The 20633-nt window shown below is 49.1% G+C and overlaps 1 protein-coding gene across 1 annotated transcript in view; it reads left to right on the forward strand.

The window, feature by feature from the left end:
• The window catches only part of LOC132460093 (atos homolog protein B), a 25336-nt gene extending 4745 nt beyond the window's left edge, over positions 1–20591 (forward strand). Inside the window, exons 2-10 of the mRNA XM_060055121.1 lie at positions 7260–7443; positions 7899–8084; positions 11254–12554; positions 13790–13848; positions 14000–14090; positions 15041–15199; positions 16973–17041; positions 17789–17994; positions 18245–20591. Coding sequence (XP_059911104.1) covers positions 11436–12554; positions 13790–13848; positions 14000–14090; positions 15041–15199; positions 16973–17041; positions 17789–17994; positions 18245–18398 — 1857 coding nt within the window. The 5' untranslated portion in view covers positions 7260–7443; positions 7899–8084; positions 11254–11435 and the 3' untranslated portion in view covers positions 18399–20591. The remainder of the gene's footprint in view (positions 1–7259; positions 7444–7898; positions 8085–11253; positions 12555–13789; positions 13849–13999; positions 14091–15040; positions 15200–16972; positions 17042–17788; positions 17995–18244) is intronic.
• Positions 20592–20633: the final 42 nt, after the last annotated feature.

The following is a 20633-nucleotide window of genomic DNA, read 5'->3' on the forward strand; positions in this document are numbered from 1 at the left end:
GGAAGGGCAGTGTCAAGGGGGACGTCGTTTGGCCCAGAGACCCTTGAGAAAGCAGCAATACGGGAGGCCAACTGCCACTGGCCTGTTTCAAACAGGCTCGTTGTGGACTTGCACTGCACTAGTGATTAAGTGGTTATATAGTGGTGGGTGGTTAGTTTACTGGGTGTTTTGTGTATGCTCTGGAATTGGCTTATTTTTTTTTGCTTATAATGTAGAATTGGAATCCCAAATGAATGAGTGCTATCCAATTAGCATCATGCTAGCAGCTAAGCCTAATCCTATGCTTCGAGGCAGTTTGCCATGCTCTCGCTCTCTCCCCCCCCCACCCCCCACCCCCCTTCTCCCTCTCTCCCTCTCTCTTTTTTTTTTGTCCTTGATTGCTCCATCATTGAATGTCTGGGAGATCTACTCTTTTGTGTCTGAGAACCCCCACCACCCTCCCCTTCCCGGTACCCCCACTCAGTCTCGGTGCTCCTCGCTGCTCTGGGAACACGTGGAGTACTGGGGGATTAAGATGCGCTCCGCAGCGGGGCCGTGACCCCCTGAACCACTGTCCAGAACGGGCAGGCCTCGTCCGGTGGGCACAGGTGGTTTTTTCTTCTGTGATCGTAATCACAACGTTGTTCGAATCCCAACGAGCTGCACGGTGAACACACAAAGCATTGTGGGGAGAGATGCAGTGGCCACACCGCTCTTACTCCGCCCACCAGACAGTCAATTAGAAAAATGGTAAAAGTGCCCTTGGAGCAAAGCCAAGAGATGGACCTTTCACCGACACTGCCATTGGTCGTCCAGTGTAACACGCGCACGCTCGTTGATCTGGCCATTGTCATGGATAATGCGTTGGTGGATATATCAACCACATTGTGACTGTAAATAACACAAGTAGGTGGGTCTTCTGGATAATAGGTGGGGGGGCTGACCCAGTGTTTGTGTGTCGACGTGGGGGGAGGGTGAGCAGGGCTGTGGGCTGTCCTGGGGATTAACCCTTTAACTCTCACTGACCTTCACCCTGGTTCCTGCAAAGTGTGTGTGTCAGTGTGTGTGGGGGGGGGGGGTTCTTTCACGGTGATTCATTGAGCGTATTCACAGCGCAGAGTGGATTGAGAAGACCGAGGTCGAGAGACGAGAGAGGGATCAGGGGACGAGTACAGAGGGAGAGGGATCAATTAGAGGGGAGATTTATTTTTCTTGAACATAATAAAAGAAAACAAACACCCAGGGAAATGCGCACATGCATATTAACAACCACACGCACAACCACGTACAATGTGTGTGTTCAAGCACGTGTGTGTGTGTGTGTGTGTGTAACTGTTCTTATCTCTGTTTGACTGTTTTATAATCCCACACAAATATACAAGCCAGGAAGAGAAGGACGATTAAAAGCAGCTGCCCTTCAGCGACATCGTCACGTTGCTTAAATCCAGAACCATTTTACAACAGGAAGGGCTTCTTCTTTTCCCTCAGAATAGAAACACACAAATAGCTTCAGATGTCTCTCTTTATCTCCCTCAGTATTCTGTCCTTATCTCACTCTGGGTCTCTCTCTGTCTTTGCGGATAACATTTCATTGGGCAAGCATGAAAAACTAAAGTTGATATCTGACCTATAGAAAAAGTGTAGGGCAAATAGCAACGGCATATTTGTTTTATGTATATAAATGTATCCATGTTTTATTGACGTAGGCGTTTTTATTTATAGTTAATATATATTAACAATGTCACAATCAGACTGTGACTGGGGTTTCCTGCATAAGCAAAAGTGTGTGTGTGTGTGTGTGTGTGTGTGTGTGTGTGTGTGTGTGTGTGTGTAAAAACATTATGCACACGGTTGGTTGCAACCTTAACCTCAGCAGACTGTCTGAAATAGCGCACGGCAAGTCAACATGCTGTTCCTTATTAGTTCACACACACACACACACACACACACACACACACACACACACACACACACACACACACACACACACACACACACACACACACACACACACACACACACACACACACACACACACACACACACACACACACGAAGTGTGGCCAGCTTCTGCAGCTCAGCTGATAAAGTTTTCCAATGCGCTAACTTTGTGACCACAGATCATCTGTCTGTGGGGGTGTGGGTGGGTGTGGGTGGGTGTGTTTGCATATTTACTCTCTCAGGCATTAACAGATTCCCTGCTGTTCACACACACACATAAAAACACACATAAAAAACACATGGTTCTTTGGTCTGTAAAACAGGCCCAACAGGAGTAAGAGGCTGGTGCTAACCCCCCTCATCACTCTGACCAATCAGGATCACAGCTGAACCCCACCTTCCTCTGGCCAATCAGCTCGCAGGAATTCAACCCCCTCCCCGCCCCCCTCTCGCTCCACTCTATGCCTTCAGTGCTGAGTGGGCAGAGACCAGCTCGCTCTACCAGCTGAGAGGAGAGAATAACACAGAGAGAGATATGGTAGAGGTGAAAACTCGTCACCAGACAGGACAGAATGAGATGAAAGGCGTGATCATTCTTCAGAGAAAGGGTGAGAGAGAGAGAGAGAGAGAGAGAGAGAGAGAGAGAGAGAGAGAGAGAGAGAGAGAGAGAGAGAGAGAGAGAGAGAGAGAGAGAGAGAGAGAGAGAGAGAGAGAGAGAGAGAGAGAGAGAGAGAGAATGAAAGAGAGAGAGAATGAAAGAGAGAGAGAGAGAGGAAAATACCAACAGAGAGAGAGAAGAGCCAGTAACATGGAGGAGGGGAGAAAGGAGAGGGAGAGGGAGCTGGTGTGTGAAGAGCCTGTTTGTATTCATAAGGAAGGGGGGGGGGGGGCTTGTTGATGGGGTTTTATTCTTTATAGAAAGAGAGAGAGAGAGAGAGAGAGAGAGAGAGAGAGAGAGAGGGAGAGAGAGCGGGAGAGAGAGAGAGAGAGAGAGAGAGAGGGAGAGGGAGAGGGAGAGGGAGAGAGCCAGAGAGAGACTGAGTTGGGACTACCATGATACACAAGCCTGCTGAGGGCATACCAACCTGACCTGCTCTCGCTCTCTGTCTCTCTCTCACTCTCGCTTGCTCTCTCTCGATCTGTGCGTGTGTCTTCTCTCTCTCTCTCTCTCTCTCTCTCTCTCTCTCTCTCTCTCTCTCTCTCTCTCTCTCTCTCTCTCTCTCTCTCTCTCTCTGTCCCTCTGTGAAACTCCACCCATTCAGGAGGAAGGAAGCCCGGATCCACATAGCTGAGGAGCTAGAGAGAAAGAGGGCGAGCGAGCAGCCCCAACTGAAGTAAAGACGAGAGCGAGAGAGAGGAAGATACCATCTGTTTGCGGGGGGTAAGTGTCACGACAAGTTCTCTTTCAGCGAGACAGTAATGTAAGGCCGACCACCACACTGTGGTGGTCTGCCTGATGTAGACAGCCTGATAGAAGGGTGAAAAAAAAAGTAGAAGGGTGATAAGTGAGGCAGTGGGTCAGATGATTAACTTTTAAACGTGTGGAACAAATCAAAGAGCAAAGGCATGATGGTTTCTGATTAACCCAACGACAGCCAGGCCCACAGACTGACCGTGGCCGTGGAGAGACAGGCTGACAGACAGACAGGCTGACAGATAGACAGGCATAGATAGAGAAAGCGACAGTATGTCAAACTGCTTCCTCAGCAACTATGTCACCCGACTGTCAGTTTAGCTTTAACCCCCCCCTCGACTTAACAGCCACTATGTGTGTGTGGGTGGGTGTGTGTGCGTATGTGTGTGTGTGCTGTGTGACTCTCCAGTCCATGCCCCCTCCTTGAACACAATGTATACAAACACAACAGACTGTACAACTTTACATAGCTTGTGTTATCCAATCAACAGGTAATGTAGATTTTGTGTGTTTTGCCTGTTTAGATGTGGATGCATAATTTGGAGCCCTAGCGACATTGCGTGTCAGAAAGTAGCCTTGACCCCCCCGGGCCCCCCCCCGTCCCCTTCCAGGACCAACTTAATATGCCTTGTTGTTGGCCCATTTCATTCTCCTCACATCAGATGGGATAACGCTACCCAATATAAGTGGGCGCCGTGCTCCGTGTGTATCATCAGCTCAGTCTCCCGGCTTAGCTTAGCCCGACAGACACGATGGGGTCAAGGGTCACATGGGAGGAGCTCCATCCAACAAGCTGTCAGGTCTTCACAGCGGGCCTGTGCAAGGTCACGCACGTCAATGTGTGGAAGGAGTAGAGTCAGGCGGAAGGGCGTGCTTTACTCACCACACTAGGGAGTTTAGGTGGAAGTGAGCTGAGAAATGCTTGTGGTTTTTCGTTGAAGCTAAAGCGTTTTCACCGTGGTTCCTTTGTGGTTTTGTTATTTTTTCTTCAAAACAAACCGGTTGCTGTGGTGTGCCTTGGGGACCCAGAGTTGCTTTTGCGTGTTCCTTATAGTCATCAAAGATTAACCAGCTGTATTTTAATACCCAACCTCTGGCAGAGCACCCTCTCTGGTAAACACTGGTCTCGGGTTACACCATAGATTCAGCCCGATGTGTGTCAGAAGCGTGTGGTGGTACATGTCGACACCAAAATGTACTCATACCAGCCATCGAATCACAGAGGAGGCAGGAAGACGACACCAGGAAGTGAACACCAGGAAGTAAACAGAGGAACTGGCCCAGTGGTTGTGCCCGGAGTCAGAGTATAATAGATATAAATAGATACTATATGTAATGTAGTACCTCTAGAAGGACATTCTCCCCTGTGGGCTGGTGGGTTGGTGGGTTGGTGGGTGGGTGCGCGTGCATGCGGTAATAACCGCGTGCACTTGTGCACATGATTGATCATATTCCTGTAGAATGATTAACATGTAGTAGAATCCTCAATCATTTAATAGTAATGTACTGTCATGATCATCTCGAATCAATATAATACATGACATTGGAATTACTATACTATGGAATTCTGGTCTGTCTATTGCAATGTGACACACAAGGGCTGGTAAAATAGGGGCCCTTTAACACATCAGTTGGCCTATCCCATGGCACATTGAGATGTGTCACATTACCAAAGAAAGGCTTGACTGGTGATACTGGGAGGGCCTACTGCTTAGTACATCATAGGCCTGCCTACTGCTTACTTTCACCTTAGGTCTGCCTGTTGCTTAGTTTCACCTTAGGTCTTAGTTTCAACTACAGGTTGCTTAGTTTCAATGTAAGTCTGCCTACTGCTTACTTTCACTGTGGGTCAGGCCCCTGCATATTTCCCATTTGCTGGAATGTTATGCCTGCTTGCTTCTCTACCTTGTGACAGCGATCATAGAAACAGCTCTGTTTTGGAGGAGGTTATGTTGACATTAGAGGTACCATTTGATTGGGAAATAATATGACAATTGTGGTTGATTCTTCATAGGATTGAAGAAATGTAGTTTTGCGTTGTCTTTCAAGTGGTCTGGCTACCAGCTGCTCAAACGTCTCAAAGTCCCGACGATGACATGAAATTCACCCACACATGTCCTGAAGTGCCCTGGGTCCTCTGACCTGGGGTCTTGGAATACACGCGTGCACACACACACACACACACACACACACACACACACACACACACACACACACACACACACACACACACACACACACACACACACACACACACACACACACACACACACACACACGCACACAATGTAGTTCATGAATCCCTGCCGAATTTATCCTGGCCATGGTATAGTACTCTTCATTAATTAAGTGTGTGTTCTGTTTACTTTTCACTTTTTCGCTTTGAGGCTCCATGAACAACCATCGTGCATGGCTGGTGGAAGCCCACCAGCCTTGGCTTCAGCCAGCTCCCTACCCCCTACCCTGAAGGATGCCAGCTCCCTCATAACCCAACAGCTTGTTTGAAATACACTTGGGAAATAATACCGACCAACAATGGAGTCCTGAGGGATTCCCAGTGAATTGTTAGACTCCTGAGGAGTCTATAAATACTCCTCAGAGCTGAGTGGGTCTGCGCACCTTCCCCCGCTCCGTCTTGCCTGGTCGCCCTCTGGGTAGACGCCCAGGGGACGCTTTGCCACCTGTTCTCTACCGGAGACAATTGAAGAAAGTACAAACTAATCCATTGTACAACACACGGCTCTGCCTGGGTTCATCGGTCACGTTCTCATGCGTTTGGGTGCAATGTCCTATGTTTTCTTGCTTCTCCCTCTCTGTCTCTGAGGGTGCACAGTATATTGCTGCCATTGCTGGGTGCAGATGGGTTTAACTCAGTCTATGATGTTGCTTATAATCTTGGAGCATGATGTCTGTGGATTAGTATGTGACTGTCTTGCCAGCACTGGCCTGTGTTAGTTCTGTAAACACACTCTTGGTTCGTTGTTTGCCTATTCCACTCTCCTTATCTCACTCTTTCTATCACTCTTCTTACCATTGAGTAAACATTGATGTTGAATGATCCTTCACACACTCTCTCTCACTCCATGGGTTGGTCTGCAGTGTGACTTTTAACCCCGGAGCCAACGTTATTTTCAGTTAATGAACGGCCTCCACCTGCGTTGTACCACTGTTGATGAACAATGAACAGAAAAACGATGGCTAATCTGTCCGTAAAAAAAATGCAATGCAGGCGTGATTTCAAAACATAGTTCACTTCCTCCCAGTTGGGAAAAGGTGACTCGTCTTTTAATAGCGGCCTTGGGTAGCTATTAGTAGAAAGGCTGATATTCTGGTATTTTGGCTGGCACTGTTAGCTCTCAAATGGATCCATTCCAAAGTGAACTGCTGTCCCTTACAACCATGTGTCAAGGTTCAGATGTCAGACCCTAATCAACAACAGTACAGGGAAAACCTTCTTTCATTCTTTATTTCTCCAATTTCTTTCTTGCTTTCTTTCTCTCCTTCTTTCTTGCTCTCGTGCTTTCTTGCTTTCTCTCGGTCTTTCCCTCTTTGCTGCAAAGCACAAAGGAGCTGTTGTCATCAGGCGTCTTGTCGCCATGGCAACAGCTCCGGGACACACCCCACTCCTCACCCCCTATTCGTCTGATTCATTTCCAAATTCTGGTCCAAGTAGGCCTGGGAACCAGCAAGCCTTTGGTGTCTCTCTCTCTCTATCTACATGTCTCTCTCTCTATTTATCTTTCTCTCCCCTCTCTCTGTTTCTCTCCTTATTTTTTCAGGAACACTCTTCATCTACTTGATGTGATTATTTTCACTTTGCATATTTGATTGTTTCTCATGTATTGTTCCTTCATGACCTAGTCTTATCCAATCACAGTGATGTGATTGGTGAGTAATCTGTTTGCGTGTCCCCATGTTGTTTCAGGAATTCTGAGTGGAATGCTCCAGTCATAATGTCACTGCCATGTCACACCTTACGCCCAGCTCGCATCGGAGGGGGTGCCCGGCTATCGGCCAATCCCAGAGGGATCCTAAGTAGAGCCACTTCCTGTTCCTGTTTAGAAGAATTTCCTTTCAAGAACCTCCCACTCCTCTGACTCTGTTTTAAGGTATGAATATCGAATCTCTTTTCAGAGCAAATGTAAATGTCCAAAAAACGAAGGAGGAGATTACTTAATATCTATGGTAACGTTTTGTGAAACATTGTCTTTTTCTTTCATCACATATTCATACTGGAGTTTACATGAGAAGCCATTATATCACTCTCTGAAAACATACAAAGTAAGCCTTCCCGAACAATAAGAGTTGAGGATAGACTGGTGTATAGTGAAAGAGCCATAGAGAGGAGGGTGTAGTAGGGTGCAAGTTAAGCAGTAGGCTTTGTACCACAGTAGTGGAGGTGGTGCAGTAGGCCTTTTACCACAGGCTGGTGGAGGTGGTTTAATACAACTTGTACCACAGTCTAGTCAAGGTGGTGCAATAGGCTTTGTACCACAGTCTAGTAAAGGTGGTGAAGTGAGCTTTGTACCAGTTTGGGATCTAACTCCATCTCTTCCTCACTCAGGCCCTCCCCTGTGTTTTTCCCCGGTGCTGCAACCTCCACCTGGAGTCCAATCCACTTGGCATCCCACCGCAGTTGCCATGGAGACATGCAGATGGGCTCGGTAAATCCTGCTGGCTACAGCTTCCAGATGTTGTGGCAGATGTGGACAGGGCGGGCAGGCAGCGTTGGATCAGGACGGACACAGAGGTGAGAGACCTCAACAGGTATCAGTGTTATCGTGCTGACAGCCAGCCGGCAGGGGCCTGTCAGCTGGCGCCCCCTGCTGGCTGGCTACAGAACTATAGGTATGGGGGTTTGAGGGATGATTGCTCATGTGAAAATATTAGTGCTGTCAGTTTAAAGCGTTATTAACGACGTTAACGCAAACCAATTTTAACGGCGTAAATTTTATCGTGCGATTAACGCTCTTTTGGCTTGGCAAACGTAGTTTTTTCCCCTGCTGTCTAGCAATAACTAGTCACATTAGAAAAACGACAACACCATACCGGATCTAGCTACACCGGAAACAAAACAACAAGCACGCCGCACAAAGTTGTTGGGGCAAGCAAGGATACGGAGGGGTGTTTGTGTTTGTGTTTGTGTGTCACTCTGTTCGAGCCTGCACGAGAGTTCAATGCTGTTCTTTCTGACCAATCGCAGTTCAAGGCCCACCTGGGCTGTACCACTTTGGGAGGGGCCGCTCAGTTACACCCCTCTAGACAAAATCGACATGGTGGCGACGTTGACATTTCGTTGCGTCTGATCGAGAGGATGCGGGCGCACGGCTCAGGCTGCCGGACGGCGCTGCGAGGAACTTTTATAAATGTGAATATAGTTATCCCGCAGTAATCAGCCCGACAGCCCCGGAACGTTAACGGCCCACCGGGAATTCTCCAGACTCTCCCGATTACCACTCCGCCACCGTGCGTGTGTGCGTGTGTTTGTGTGGGTGTGTGTGTGCGTGCGTGCATGTGTTTGTGTGGGTGTGTGTGTGTGTAGGCGTTATTCGATAGCCTGGTAATGTGTTTAGGCCTACGTACCAGTGGCGGCTGGTGAATTTCATTTTAGGGGGGGGCTGAAAGTTTGTAAACCAAACCCCTGTAGGGCAACCCCGAAGATTTTTTTTGTGATTTTCCCATACAAATAAAGCATTCTGGTGCATTCTGACAAAATAATAAAGACAAAATAGAAAATGTCCTTACAAAGACGAATGGAGCCGGGGAAATCAGTTTTAACTTAATTTATTTGCCTTGTAGAATTCAGCAAGATTAAATACCTCAATAATAATTGGGAATTATACACAAGTTAACATTCTCTCTCTGTCTATATACAATATGTGTGTTTGTGAGAGAGTGAGAGTGAGTGAGAGAAAGAAAGAGAGAGAGAGAAAGAGAGAGAGAGAGAATTTGATTCTAAAAGGGGTGAGTGTGTTACGGCCAATCTATTGTGTTGGTAACTTCACTCATAAATCTATCTACGGTCAAGTATGCATTTAGACAAATACGATAAAATATCATTATAATATGTGCAACCTTTTATGTGTGGTTGTTCAAGACACACTGAAGGCATGATGCCACCATAGGTTTGCAGAGAACTATATACAATATGCACACTGAAGGCATGATGCCACCATAGGTTTGCAGAAAACTACATACAATATGCACACTGAAGGCATGATGCCACCATAGGTTTGCAGAAAACTACATACAATATGCACACACTGAAGGCATGATGCCACCATAGGTTTGCAGAGAACTATATACAATATGCACACTGAAGGCATGATGCCACCATAGGTTTGCAGAGAACTACATACAATATGCACACTGAAGCTGCACACTTGATTCAGGATTCTCATAGATCAGAGACAGTTCCGTCTTGAGCTTTGCCTTGTTCAGCGTGGGATATGCCTTCACAGTGGCATTCAGAGCATCAGCAGGAAATGAATGGCAATACCTTTCAAACATATATCCTTGTACTAAGGTAGCACTCACAAGGTGGCCAGTGAAAGAGAACCTTGCTTTGGTGTGAGCCAGGATGGTGTCGCAGACCTCTTCAGACAGCCTCTGCTTTGCCTCTTCTGTCAAAGCCGTCCTTGGTCTGTCGGTTCCTCATAGCTCTTGCAGCTGGTCAGTCTCTGAATGCAAACAAACCAATACTGTGTTTGTTAGGCTGTGTACAGTACTGTAGTCTACGTGATGCACATGTTCACACTTTATCCAGTAAAAAGATGTCAGCATACCCACTTGGGCAGGAATGCATAATGTTAAAGGGGGCATATCATACCACCAGGTGTGAGTGTGATTAGCCATTACAAGCAGGTTTGAAAATGTGCAGCATTGTGACATCACAGGTGGGCGTGTCCACCTAGATGTGTGCTGGATAGATCAGTCTACCAGCCTACCCAGTGGACTGAAGTAATCGTTGCTCATCTATCCAGCAAAGATCTAGGTGGACACGCCCACCTGTGATGTCACAATGCTGCACATTTTGAAAACGGCTTGTCATGGCTAATCACACTCACACCTGGTGGTACGATAGGTCCCCTTTAATGTTAAACACTGTTTTTTATCTATTGCGTTGGTAACTTCACTCATAAATCTATCGACAGTAAAGTATGCATTTAGACAAATACGATAAAATATCAATATAATATGGGCAACCTTTTATGTGTGGTTGTTCATGACACACTGAAAAAAGAAAGTTTTAACATGACAGTCAATGGGAGAACCCTTGGGTGATTTTCCACGTCAATGAATTCGCCCAGAGCGGCGGGACCATTTGAAATCTGACGATTCTGATTGGACAATGACAGATAATATGTCTAGAACACTGAAAACTACTTTTGCTGCGATAGAATTTGTTAGAAAAAAAATCCTCTTTCACCCAGTTGGTAGTGCGTCGCCCAAATCGCCCCTATACACCGTCCGCCCCTGCTACTTACGGTAGGAATATACATACTTGTTTAAATAATAAATGTTATTGTATTTTCCATCTTTGCTGAGCAAGAGTTTTTTCGAAAGTTCAGCGATTGAAACAAATAAAAGCCTGGGCTATGGAAGTTTAACGGTAGGCCTACCACTGTCATGCACCTACCCGATGTCAAGTGGACCGGGTTGAATTCACTGCGGGTTTCTCTTCTTACTGTCCTTCTCAACACTCTCTGATCTAACCGAAAGGCTAGCAGCAAAAAATCAAGTGATATTTAGAAGATACAATTATTTTAGATTAATCGCGAGTTAACTATGACATTAATGCGATTAAATATTTTAATCGCTTGACAGCACTAGAAAATATACATCTCTCTTTGAGTAACTCAACCTTCAGAGAACCATTAATAGCCATTAATAGCCGGTTTTGTCTCTTGTCTTCCCAGTCGGAGCGGCCAGGCTCAGCTTCCTATCGACACACTCTCTGGTGACCTCACGGCGGTGACCTCACGGCGGTGACCTCACGGCGGTGACCTCACAGCAGGGACTCTAGAACTCTCTTCAGCGCGACTCCACCGGCGCTCCTTGGCCACCCAGCCCCCGTTGGACACTCTCGTAGACAGACAGCATGCGGCACATCCACGTGGAGGCCGCCCCAAAGGAGGCCCCGCTGGAGCTGCCCGCCCAGGAGGGGGACCTGCCCCCGTCCGCCGCCCCGGCCCAGGGCCTGGACCCGGGCGTGAGGCCGGGGGCCCCCCGGGCCTACGGACAGGAGGAGCTGAGGCTCCAGAAGGTCTACCAGCTTTCCATCTTCTCCCACCTGGGGGGTTTCTCCGCCTCGGCAGACCCCCCCGGCGAGGACCCCCAGAAGGCGGCCCTGAAGAGGGGCCTGGGGGAGCCCCAGCTGGCCCCCAAGCGGCCCCACCTCCAGGACTCCGCCCACGGGGAGGAGCTGGAGGAGGGCGCCGTGCTGTGCGGCCCGGGCCCGGGGCTGACGGGGGGCCCGGGCCCCGGGGGGGCGGCCTATTCCTGCGCACTGATGGAGGCCCGAGACCCTGAGGGGGGGCTGGCGCCCCGGTCCCCGCCTCTGTCCCCCAGCCAGACGCCCTCCCGCCGGCCGGCCCAGCACAACCACACCCGGCCCGTCCCCGACGTGTTCGCCCCGCTCTCCCCCAAGTCTCCCCCCGTGTGCTGCGAGCCCCCGGGGCCGACGGGTTCCCAGGGCCCCGGCGGGGGGCGGGGGTCCGGCCACTCCCCGGGCAGCCCCGGAGGAGAGAGCTGCGGAAACGGCCGCTCCTCCCCGGGGGGCCAGCCGGCTGGCCCCCAGCCCTCCGACGTGGCCTGCTACGAGACCCCCTGCCCGGCCAGCCCCACCGGCCCCCCCGGCCCCTTCTCCCCCCCGCACCACTCGGAGCCCCTGGAGCCCGGCGAGGCCACGGAGTGGGAGGCGGGGCTGGAGTCCTCTCCGCCGGAGCGCAGCGCCACCCAGGCCGCCGCCCCCCCGGGCCTGGCCCGGACCCCCAGCCCCAACGGGCTCCGCCTCGGCGCCTCGGGGGCCCACTGCCCGGCCAAGAAGCGGCTGCTGTCGCCCAGCGACACGGGAGAGTCGTGCTCGGAAGACGAGGGCCCCTCCACCTCCAAGAGGAGCCGCCTGGCCCTGCTGGCCCCCGGCCTCGGCCCGGCCTCCTGCCGCAGCACCGACGCCAAGGCCGCCCCCTACTGGAACCACCTGCTGCCCTCCGCCAAGGTACACACACACACACACACACACGCACACACGCGCACGCGCGCACGGGGCAAACGTCACAGAGTCATGGTTAATAACGGCTCACACCATGCTGGAACAAACAGAGGAGGTCCAGAAGAGAACCCATTCAGAGGCCCGGCTATTGTTTCACTCCCATTGACACACACACACACACACACACACACACACACACACACACACACACACACACACACACACACACACACACACACACACACACACACACACACACACTCTACAACTGCCTGGAGAGAGGTGTTAGGGGCGCTAATATTAACAAAGGGGCTACTTTTCCATAGGTGTCACACGCCGATGCGGTCAGTGGGACCACAGGGGTCAGGGGTTTTCACCAGGAGAGAGAAGGGTGAGGGTGAGGGCGTGAAGGGGAGAGAGAGAGACGAGAGGCCGAAGGCGGCGTAGAGAGGGAGAACAGAGAGGGAAGTCCTAGATTCATATCGTGTGTGGAGAAACCGAGGGAGGTCAGGGAGGTACTGAAACAGTTCAAAATGTCCTCTGTGTTTGTGAGCGAGTGTGGGGGCGACGAGGACAGCCCCAGCTGACATAGGGCTCCCCGCTCTCTACAGAGCGCCGGGTCAGCTAGCCGCGCGGGGCTAGCCGATGGGGGAGGTCTCTCTGTAAGTGAAGAGCTCGCTGCTAGCTTAGGGGTAGCCACTAGAGTAGGGGTAGTCTCCAGCCTGAGGCCTGAGTCCAGCGTAGGGTTAGCTGCTAGCTTTGGGCTAACCACTAGAGAAAGGCCAGCTAGCAAACAATTAGGAAACGAGTGGGTGGTCCTAAACATGGGAAATACTTGTTTGCACGCAACGTCCAGTACTCAGTGCTGTGTAAGTAAAAACACTCACACTCTCAAGCACTCACTCACTCACTCACTCACTCACTCACTCACTCACTCACTCACTCACTCACACACACACACACACACACACACACACACACACACACACACACACACACACACACACACACACACACACACACACACACACACACACACACACACACACACACACACACACACACACACACCCTCTGTCACCTGATGACCCCGACCCTAGCAGAGCAATGACCAGTTGAATAGTTATTATTAGAAGGTTCCTTGTAGTAGGGTGATGTTACGGTTCAGCTTTTGGCAGTAAAACGAAGCATAATGATATTAAGGAGAAAAAGTATCACAACCTGTTCATCTTTATCTTCAGAATGCAACAGAATGCACAAGATCAGGGCGACGACTGAAGAGTGGGCTGCGACTGAAGAGGTGGGTCTGGCTCTCTGCACTCTAGCCTTGGAATGGATTGAGGCGATGTATCAAGCGTGAACATCAGTAGGGTGTGTTTAGCAGTGACTGCTCTGGGTGCGTGTTCAGTGTGTGTGGGATCATTGGTAACGTTGTGTCGGGCGTGTTGCAGCCGGCAGCTCCGCAGCGGACGGCGTGCGGACAGCGGACGCACGGCGAGGCCCTCCTCCTCCGTCAGTCGAGCCCTGCTGGGGAACTTTGAGGTACTGCTGTCCCCCCTGACCTGCTCCTCCCTGAACGGGGCTTTCTCTAACCTGCCCAGGGCCTGATTATTATTAAAGAAATGAATGGACCTATATACCTACTCTTATTTTGTACACATATTTTCTGTATGTCTTAAATGTTAATCTCGCGTTTAGAATAGAACAGAATTAACTTTATGGTCCACAAGTGTAGAAATCTGCCTTGGGCTTTTTCATGTGGTTTCTAAAAAAACGATTTCAATAAGATAGTGTGATAATAGTGTGTAGAATACACTCTATAATAGTGTGTAGAATACACTCTATAATAGTGTGTCGAATACACTCTATTATGTGTGGATTACACATATGTTGTTTGTGGATTTAAATGATCATTTTTCATGCCAAGAGTTTGACCGTTTATTGTGCAATTGTTCAGTTAAAGGCTGTAGAGAAAACACAACGAGAAAGACTACACGTCTCGTATGTGACGTCGCGCTCCCTGCGACTGGCGTGGACAAAGCCGACAATCTCCCCATCGGCATAACTGAAACTCGCCACATGCCCCGACTTATAATGGTTCTCACCTCTTTCGATGCTTTAGTGGAGCAGAGAGATCGCCATGTCTGTACCAGAGTGGTGGTGACGTATATCATTCGTGTCGAGGGCAGCGAAGGGCTGTAGATCACAAAGCGGCCTCACACACAACCTAATATCATCAAACTTCTTTGCAGATTTTTTTTTGTCTCCTTTGCATGAAAGATCATAAAATCCATAAACAACAAATGTGTAATCCAGGGCACATAAAGACTGGAACCAGAAAAGAATTACTTTCTCTCCATTGAAACCCATTCATATTTTATGATCTCAGAGGTCCCATGGGGGTCTACCGGAAAGGGGGCAAGCCCTTTAAGGTGTGTGCTGACTGAAGTGCTGACTGTGTCTTGTGTGTGTGTTGACCCCCCCCCCCCCAGGAGTCCATACTGAAGGGGCGCTTCTCCCCGTCGGGGCAGATCGAGGGCTTCACGGCGGAGATCGGCGCCAGCGGCTCCTACTGCCCTCAGCACGCCACCCTCCCCGTCCAGGTCACCTACTACGACATCTCGGAACACAGCGCCCCCTCCCCCTTCCTGGTCAGTCCTGCCTCCCCTCCAGCTGTACGTGTGTGCATGGGCCGGGGGATAACGCAACGCTATCATATACGTCGTTATCGTCGTCTTTGATTGGCATCATGTCATCGGTTGTACAGCCTTGATTAATTATGATGAGGAGATATGCCCTCAAAATGATGAGAAAGGAAAAATGTGTTTTTGTCGGATACTAAACTTGAAATATATACATTTAATTCAATCATCACTGTTATTACCGTCAGATAGTCTGTTGGTATTTTGAATTCATGTATATTTTATTGACATTTATTGATTATCCATCTATCCATCTATCCATCTATCCATCTATCCATCTATCCATCTATCCATCTATCCATCCATCCATCTATTACCTATGATCTATTATCTAAATTAAATTAAGGAAATTAAATTAACACAAGCTAGCTAGACTATGATACACTTTAAACACTCAGTTTACTAGCTAAATTCGATTTTAAATCGATTTTAAATCGAATTCGAAATTAAATACAATACAAATATAAAGTAAAAACAAGTGTTATCTAGCGATCCGTTATCTGTATTATATTATTTCGTCTTTGGCAACATGAGCGCGATTGTTTTTTGAAACCTGCCTGGCAACGGACAACCCCTTAAGTAATCTGTTGTCCGTTGCCTGGCAACGGACAACAGATTACGTAGGCGGTACAAATTTGGCAGCCGGTACAAATTTGGTGTGACAGCACCATGCGCTCTGCTTACAGTGGATGTATCGCAATGTCGAGGCGCACACACATTCTGGCCGTGTTTGGTAAATATTCTAGAACACTCCGGTTGCTCCGGCGGGAGTCCTGGAGCTCTATATCCAAATAATTTCATATTATGCATAGATATCTATATCATATAATTGATATTTTCACGGCCAAAAGCTGTGTGCACTTCCAGCCGATATTATGAATCTCAAACGACTGCGTCGGGTTCTCCGACGTCTCTGGTTCTTCCACTTCCACGTCAATCTGAAATAGACTGAACCGCGACATGGAAAGGGATTGTTGCCCGCGATTGTTGACCGCGATTGTCTCCCGCCGGATCCCCAAGCACCACTGCCTCAGCAGCGGGCGGTGGTGGTGCCGCGGTTGTGGGCAGCAGGCAGTGGGCAGCAGGCAGTGGGCATCGGCGGGAGACAATCGCGGGCAACAATCCCTTTCTCCTCCATGTCGCGGTTCATGTCCTTCAGGGAGTCAAAGCCAAAGTTCCTTTCCCCCCAAGGCAGAGCAGGATAGCTAGGGCTCGTTTTATACCTAACGCAATTTCTAGCTACTGGGGGACCATAGTCAGGCTAGGGGAACTTATATTAATGTTAGAAAACCTCATGAAGTGAAATTTTCATGCCATGGGACCTTTAATATTATCGTTGCCGTAATAACAATATTTCCCAGCCTTAGATCATCTTACATTGTCATTACATTATAACAGTCAGGCCATTGGCTCCATCTTAATGATTCAACTTCATGTTCAATGTGTAGGATGTCTGAATTTCACGTGAAAGTCATATCTGTGGCGTGTGCACTTCTACAATCCAGAGTCAAAGCTTAGTTTCGACTCATTGTGTCTGGATTAAGTCTCATGGTCCTCGCGTATTCGTTTTACAATCCAAACCCCACGAGCCACCTCCCGACTCCCTCTCACATGGAAATGTCTTGCGTTGGACTCGAGTGAACCCGCTGATTGAAGTGTGTGACGAGGTGTGATTTCGCTGATTGAAGTGTGTGACGAGGTGTGGTGTTTGTCTCCGGGCAGGGCGTGGTTTCCCTCGAACCGCTTGGGAAGAAAGGATACAGCGTACCCAAATCAGGGACCATTCAAGTGGTGAGTCCTCGTCTGGCTAGCTCTCCAGCGCACGGAGTACAAATCGTAGCTCCTCCTCTTTTACCTTTCAAAGTTTAGGTCCCAAGGGGACCTAAACGATACGGAACAGTCCTGCCTTTTAAACAGTTTCACATCGCTACGCTGCCAATCCAGCAGCGTGATTCAACGTTAGAACAAAGGTCAAACAGGACTATCGACCAGATGTTTCCTTGACAACACAAAAACAATATGCTCAAAGCATCACTGGAGAATATTATTTATTTCAGCGGATTAAATCGATAAAAAAACAGTTATGTAACAGATGAAAGTAACTACTTTCTATTCATTGTTGGAAACTGTGCCCTAACTGGAGCAAACCACTCCAGGCTGTCCTGTTACTGAAAATAATGCAGTTCTGCGGTGGTAATCAACCTTGATCCAAACATTAAAGCCACCCTGAGAGCTCAGTGTCGTGATGAGTCCACCATTGCTTATGCAGTCCTGCTACACTGGCGCCCCACCACCCAAAGCCCTCTGCCGAGGTGTGTGTGAGGCGTCCGTGTCTGTTACTGTTCTGTGTGGTCAACACTGTAGCCAGTTCAAGTATAGCAAGATATCAGACACTTCCTCAGACAATGTTACATCAATCTCTGAATTATGTGCAACTGTTGAACTAACCCAATGCTGTCTGTCTGTCTGTCTGTCTGTCTGTCTGTCTGTCTGTCTGTCTGTCTGTCTGTCTGTCTGTCTGTCTGTCTGTCCAAACAGACCTTATTTAATCCCAACAAAACTGTGGTGAAGATGTTCCTGGTGACCTACAACTTTGAGGACATGCCTGTCAATCACATGACCTTCCTCCGCCATCGTAACTTCCTGGTGCCTGTGGAGGAGGTGCCTGAGGGCCAAGGGGAGGGGCCAGCAGGGGGTAGAGTCCCGGAGAGGAAGAGGATCCTCTGCTACCTGATACACCTCAGGTAGGTCACAGATTGGACGTGTCATGGAAACAATACTGATCCTTTACAATGACCACACACTTTGACGAATCTACAATCATCTTAATAGGCCGCGCCTAGTTGTGCAGAATGGTCTAATACCAGTTTATTTAAAAAGCCCTTCATAACATGTCAAAGCCCTAACGAAGACACACGTTCAGACTGAACGGTCAGCATCCTAGGATTGTTATCGCACCAGGACACGTTTTGATTTGTGTCCCTTCTGCTTTAGATTCCAGAGTTCAAAGTCTGGAAAGATCTACTTGCACAATGACATGCGGCTGCTATTCTCCCGTAAGTCCATCGAGATGGACACGGGGATTCCTTACGAGCTCAAGTCCTTCACCGAGGTGCCAAGAAACCCCAAATATTCCCCCCGCGTGTGACCGCTCGCCCACGACGCCTCCTTACGCCCCTGTCACGCCCCGACGCCCCCCGTCCCTCCCACCCAACACCAAACACCAAACACAGCCCTTCTCTGGTCAGACACGGACAGACGGATGGTCCGACGGACTGATCTACTGAACAACTGAACGACCGACCGTGAGAGATGCAGGAACAGATTTACTTTAAATGACCAGTACACACACGTTCCACATTCACGGCACTCATGCACGCGCACACACGCGCACACACGCACACACACATCACTCAACATGAAAAACACAGTCGCACACGACACTCCTCCTGCGAGAAGCCTCCTTCTTGTTTTGGGGGCGGAGCCACTGCGCTCCAAGCAGTGTGGTAAAGGAAGGGGGAGGAGCCTCAGCGGTTGTGGTGCGGGGCCACACGGGTCAGGCTGGAGGGCGGTCTGAGGACGCTGAGTGGACCTGGAGCCCGCAGACACGCCCGTGTCAACATGCATGCCTTGTGACTTTTAAAAACAACGACAACTGTATTTTCCTCTAGTGCGCGAATCACGCTTTCCTTCACTCTGCCTGCAAGTGACCCCCCCCACCCCCTCCTCCACGTCACCGCCTCAAACGGCGTTCCCGTTGTTGTGTGTAACTGTATGTGCGCATGCGACCCGAGCGCGCGCGCGCGCGCACACACACACACACACACACACACACACACACACACACACACACACACACACACACACACACACACACACACACACACACACACACCCCTTCGTGGTGAGGAAGTTGGCTGAGACGCAGGGCTGGCGATGGGCCCCTCAAGCACATCGGGGGGGGCCCGTTTCAGCGCTCAGCCTCACTTTATTCCTCCTTCCACCAGGTGTACTACAATGATCCGTAACGACAAACTAGTCTGCCCCTCATTCTCCCTATCCCAGCAAGCCCCGCTCCCCCCCCCCCACCACGTAGCAATCTCCACAGTGGTACGGACGGCAGAACAGAACACCAAGTCGGAAAGGGTCATACCATGTCATGAACTGCAGGGGGGGGGGGTCAGGTTAGGTTTAATGTAGCCAGACTGAGGGACACTGTGTTTTTTTTTCTTCATTCATTTTTTTCTTACAGTACGGTGATAACAGTTGGATTTAGGAGTAGAAAAAAAAAGAAAGAGGTAGTATTTTTTAATTTATGTCTTCTTCGCAAATGTCTTAATAAGCAATATGCTGCACAGAGTAGAGTGTGTGTTTTCCAGTCAGACGTCATTTCTCTGGGAGGGGTTTTGTTGGTGTGGTGTGGGGGAGGGGGGGGGGCGGGCGAGGAGGGGGGGGGGGGGGGGGGGAGCCCAAGCAGTGGAAAGAGGATATATGTAATAGGAGGACTAGGGAGGGAGGGGAGGGGGGGTATTTAACATTAGGGTGGGAAAGTATATGTATATTTAAATTAAAGAAACATTAATAAAGTATGTGCTGTTGTGGTTCTTATTTTACACAGACACAAACACACATCCCATTACTCTTCCTGTTTGTGAAAATGTCTATGTTTACTGGGGAACTGTGTGTGTGTGTGTGTGTGTGTGTGTGTGTGTGTGTGTGTGTGTGTGTGTGTGTGTGTGTGTGTGTGTGTGTGTGTGTGTGTGTGTGTGTGTGTGTGCGCGATGTGTGTCCATCAGGGACTTGTGGAATGTGCACAGACAGGTGTGTGATTCATGGCGTTGTGAGCGGGCAGAGATGAATCTGATGGTGTCGGTTCAGGACGTAGATGCCCCCCTCGTACACGATGTACTTCTGGGGTACATTGTGTACCACACAACCACAGCTCTGAATGGTTTCTTTCGCTACACCAGAGCACTCTCTGGTTGTGCTCGATTCGGTTCACACGTTCACTCATTCACTTGTTCCCTCACTCTCCACGCAATGAAGGCAAATATGAAATTGTTAATTGTAAGATAATTACACATGCCAAAATTGTATTAATTTTTATTGACTCAGATATATCCTCATATTTTTAGGTCATACAACAACGTTTGGGGAATGAACCATATCTAATTTCACAAAAGTAATTTTATAGTGTGGTGTGTTGAGAGAGAAAGTGCAGGTGTGTTGTGTGTACATCCTGTTCTTCAGTGCTAGGTTTGTTCCCCCTCCAATTGCCTTTTGTGTTGGTCATCTCAGGGTCTGATCAAATCGTGTTCTGTTTGGATGGCTAAAGTTAAACCCCTCTATTTGTAAAGGTCAAGAGAGTTTGACAGTGTACATT

Source organism: Gadus macrocephalus, chromosome 6 (genome assembly GCF_031168955.1).
Source record: "Gadus macrocephalus chromosome 6, ASM3116895v1".
Classification (NCBI taxonomy): Eukaryota; Metazoa; Chordata; class Actinopteri; order Gadiformes; family Gadidae; genus Gadus; species Gadus macrocephalus.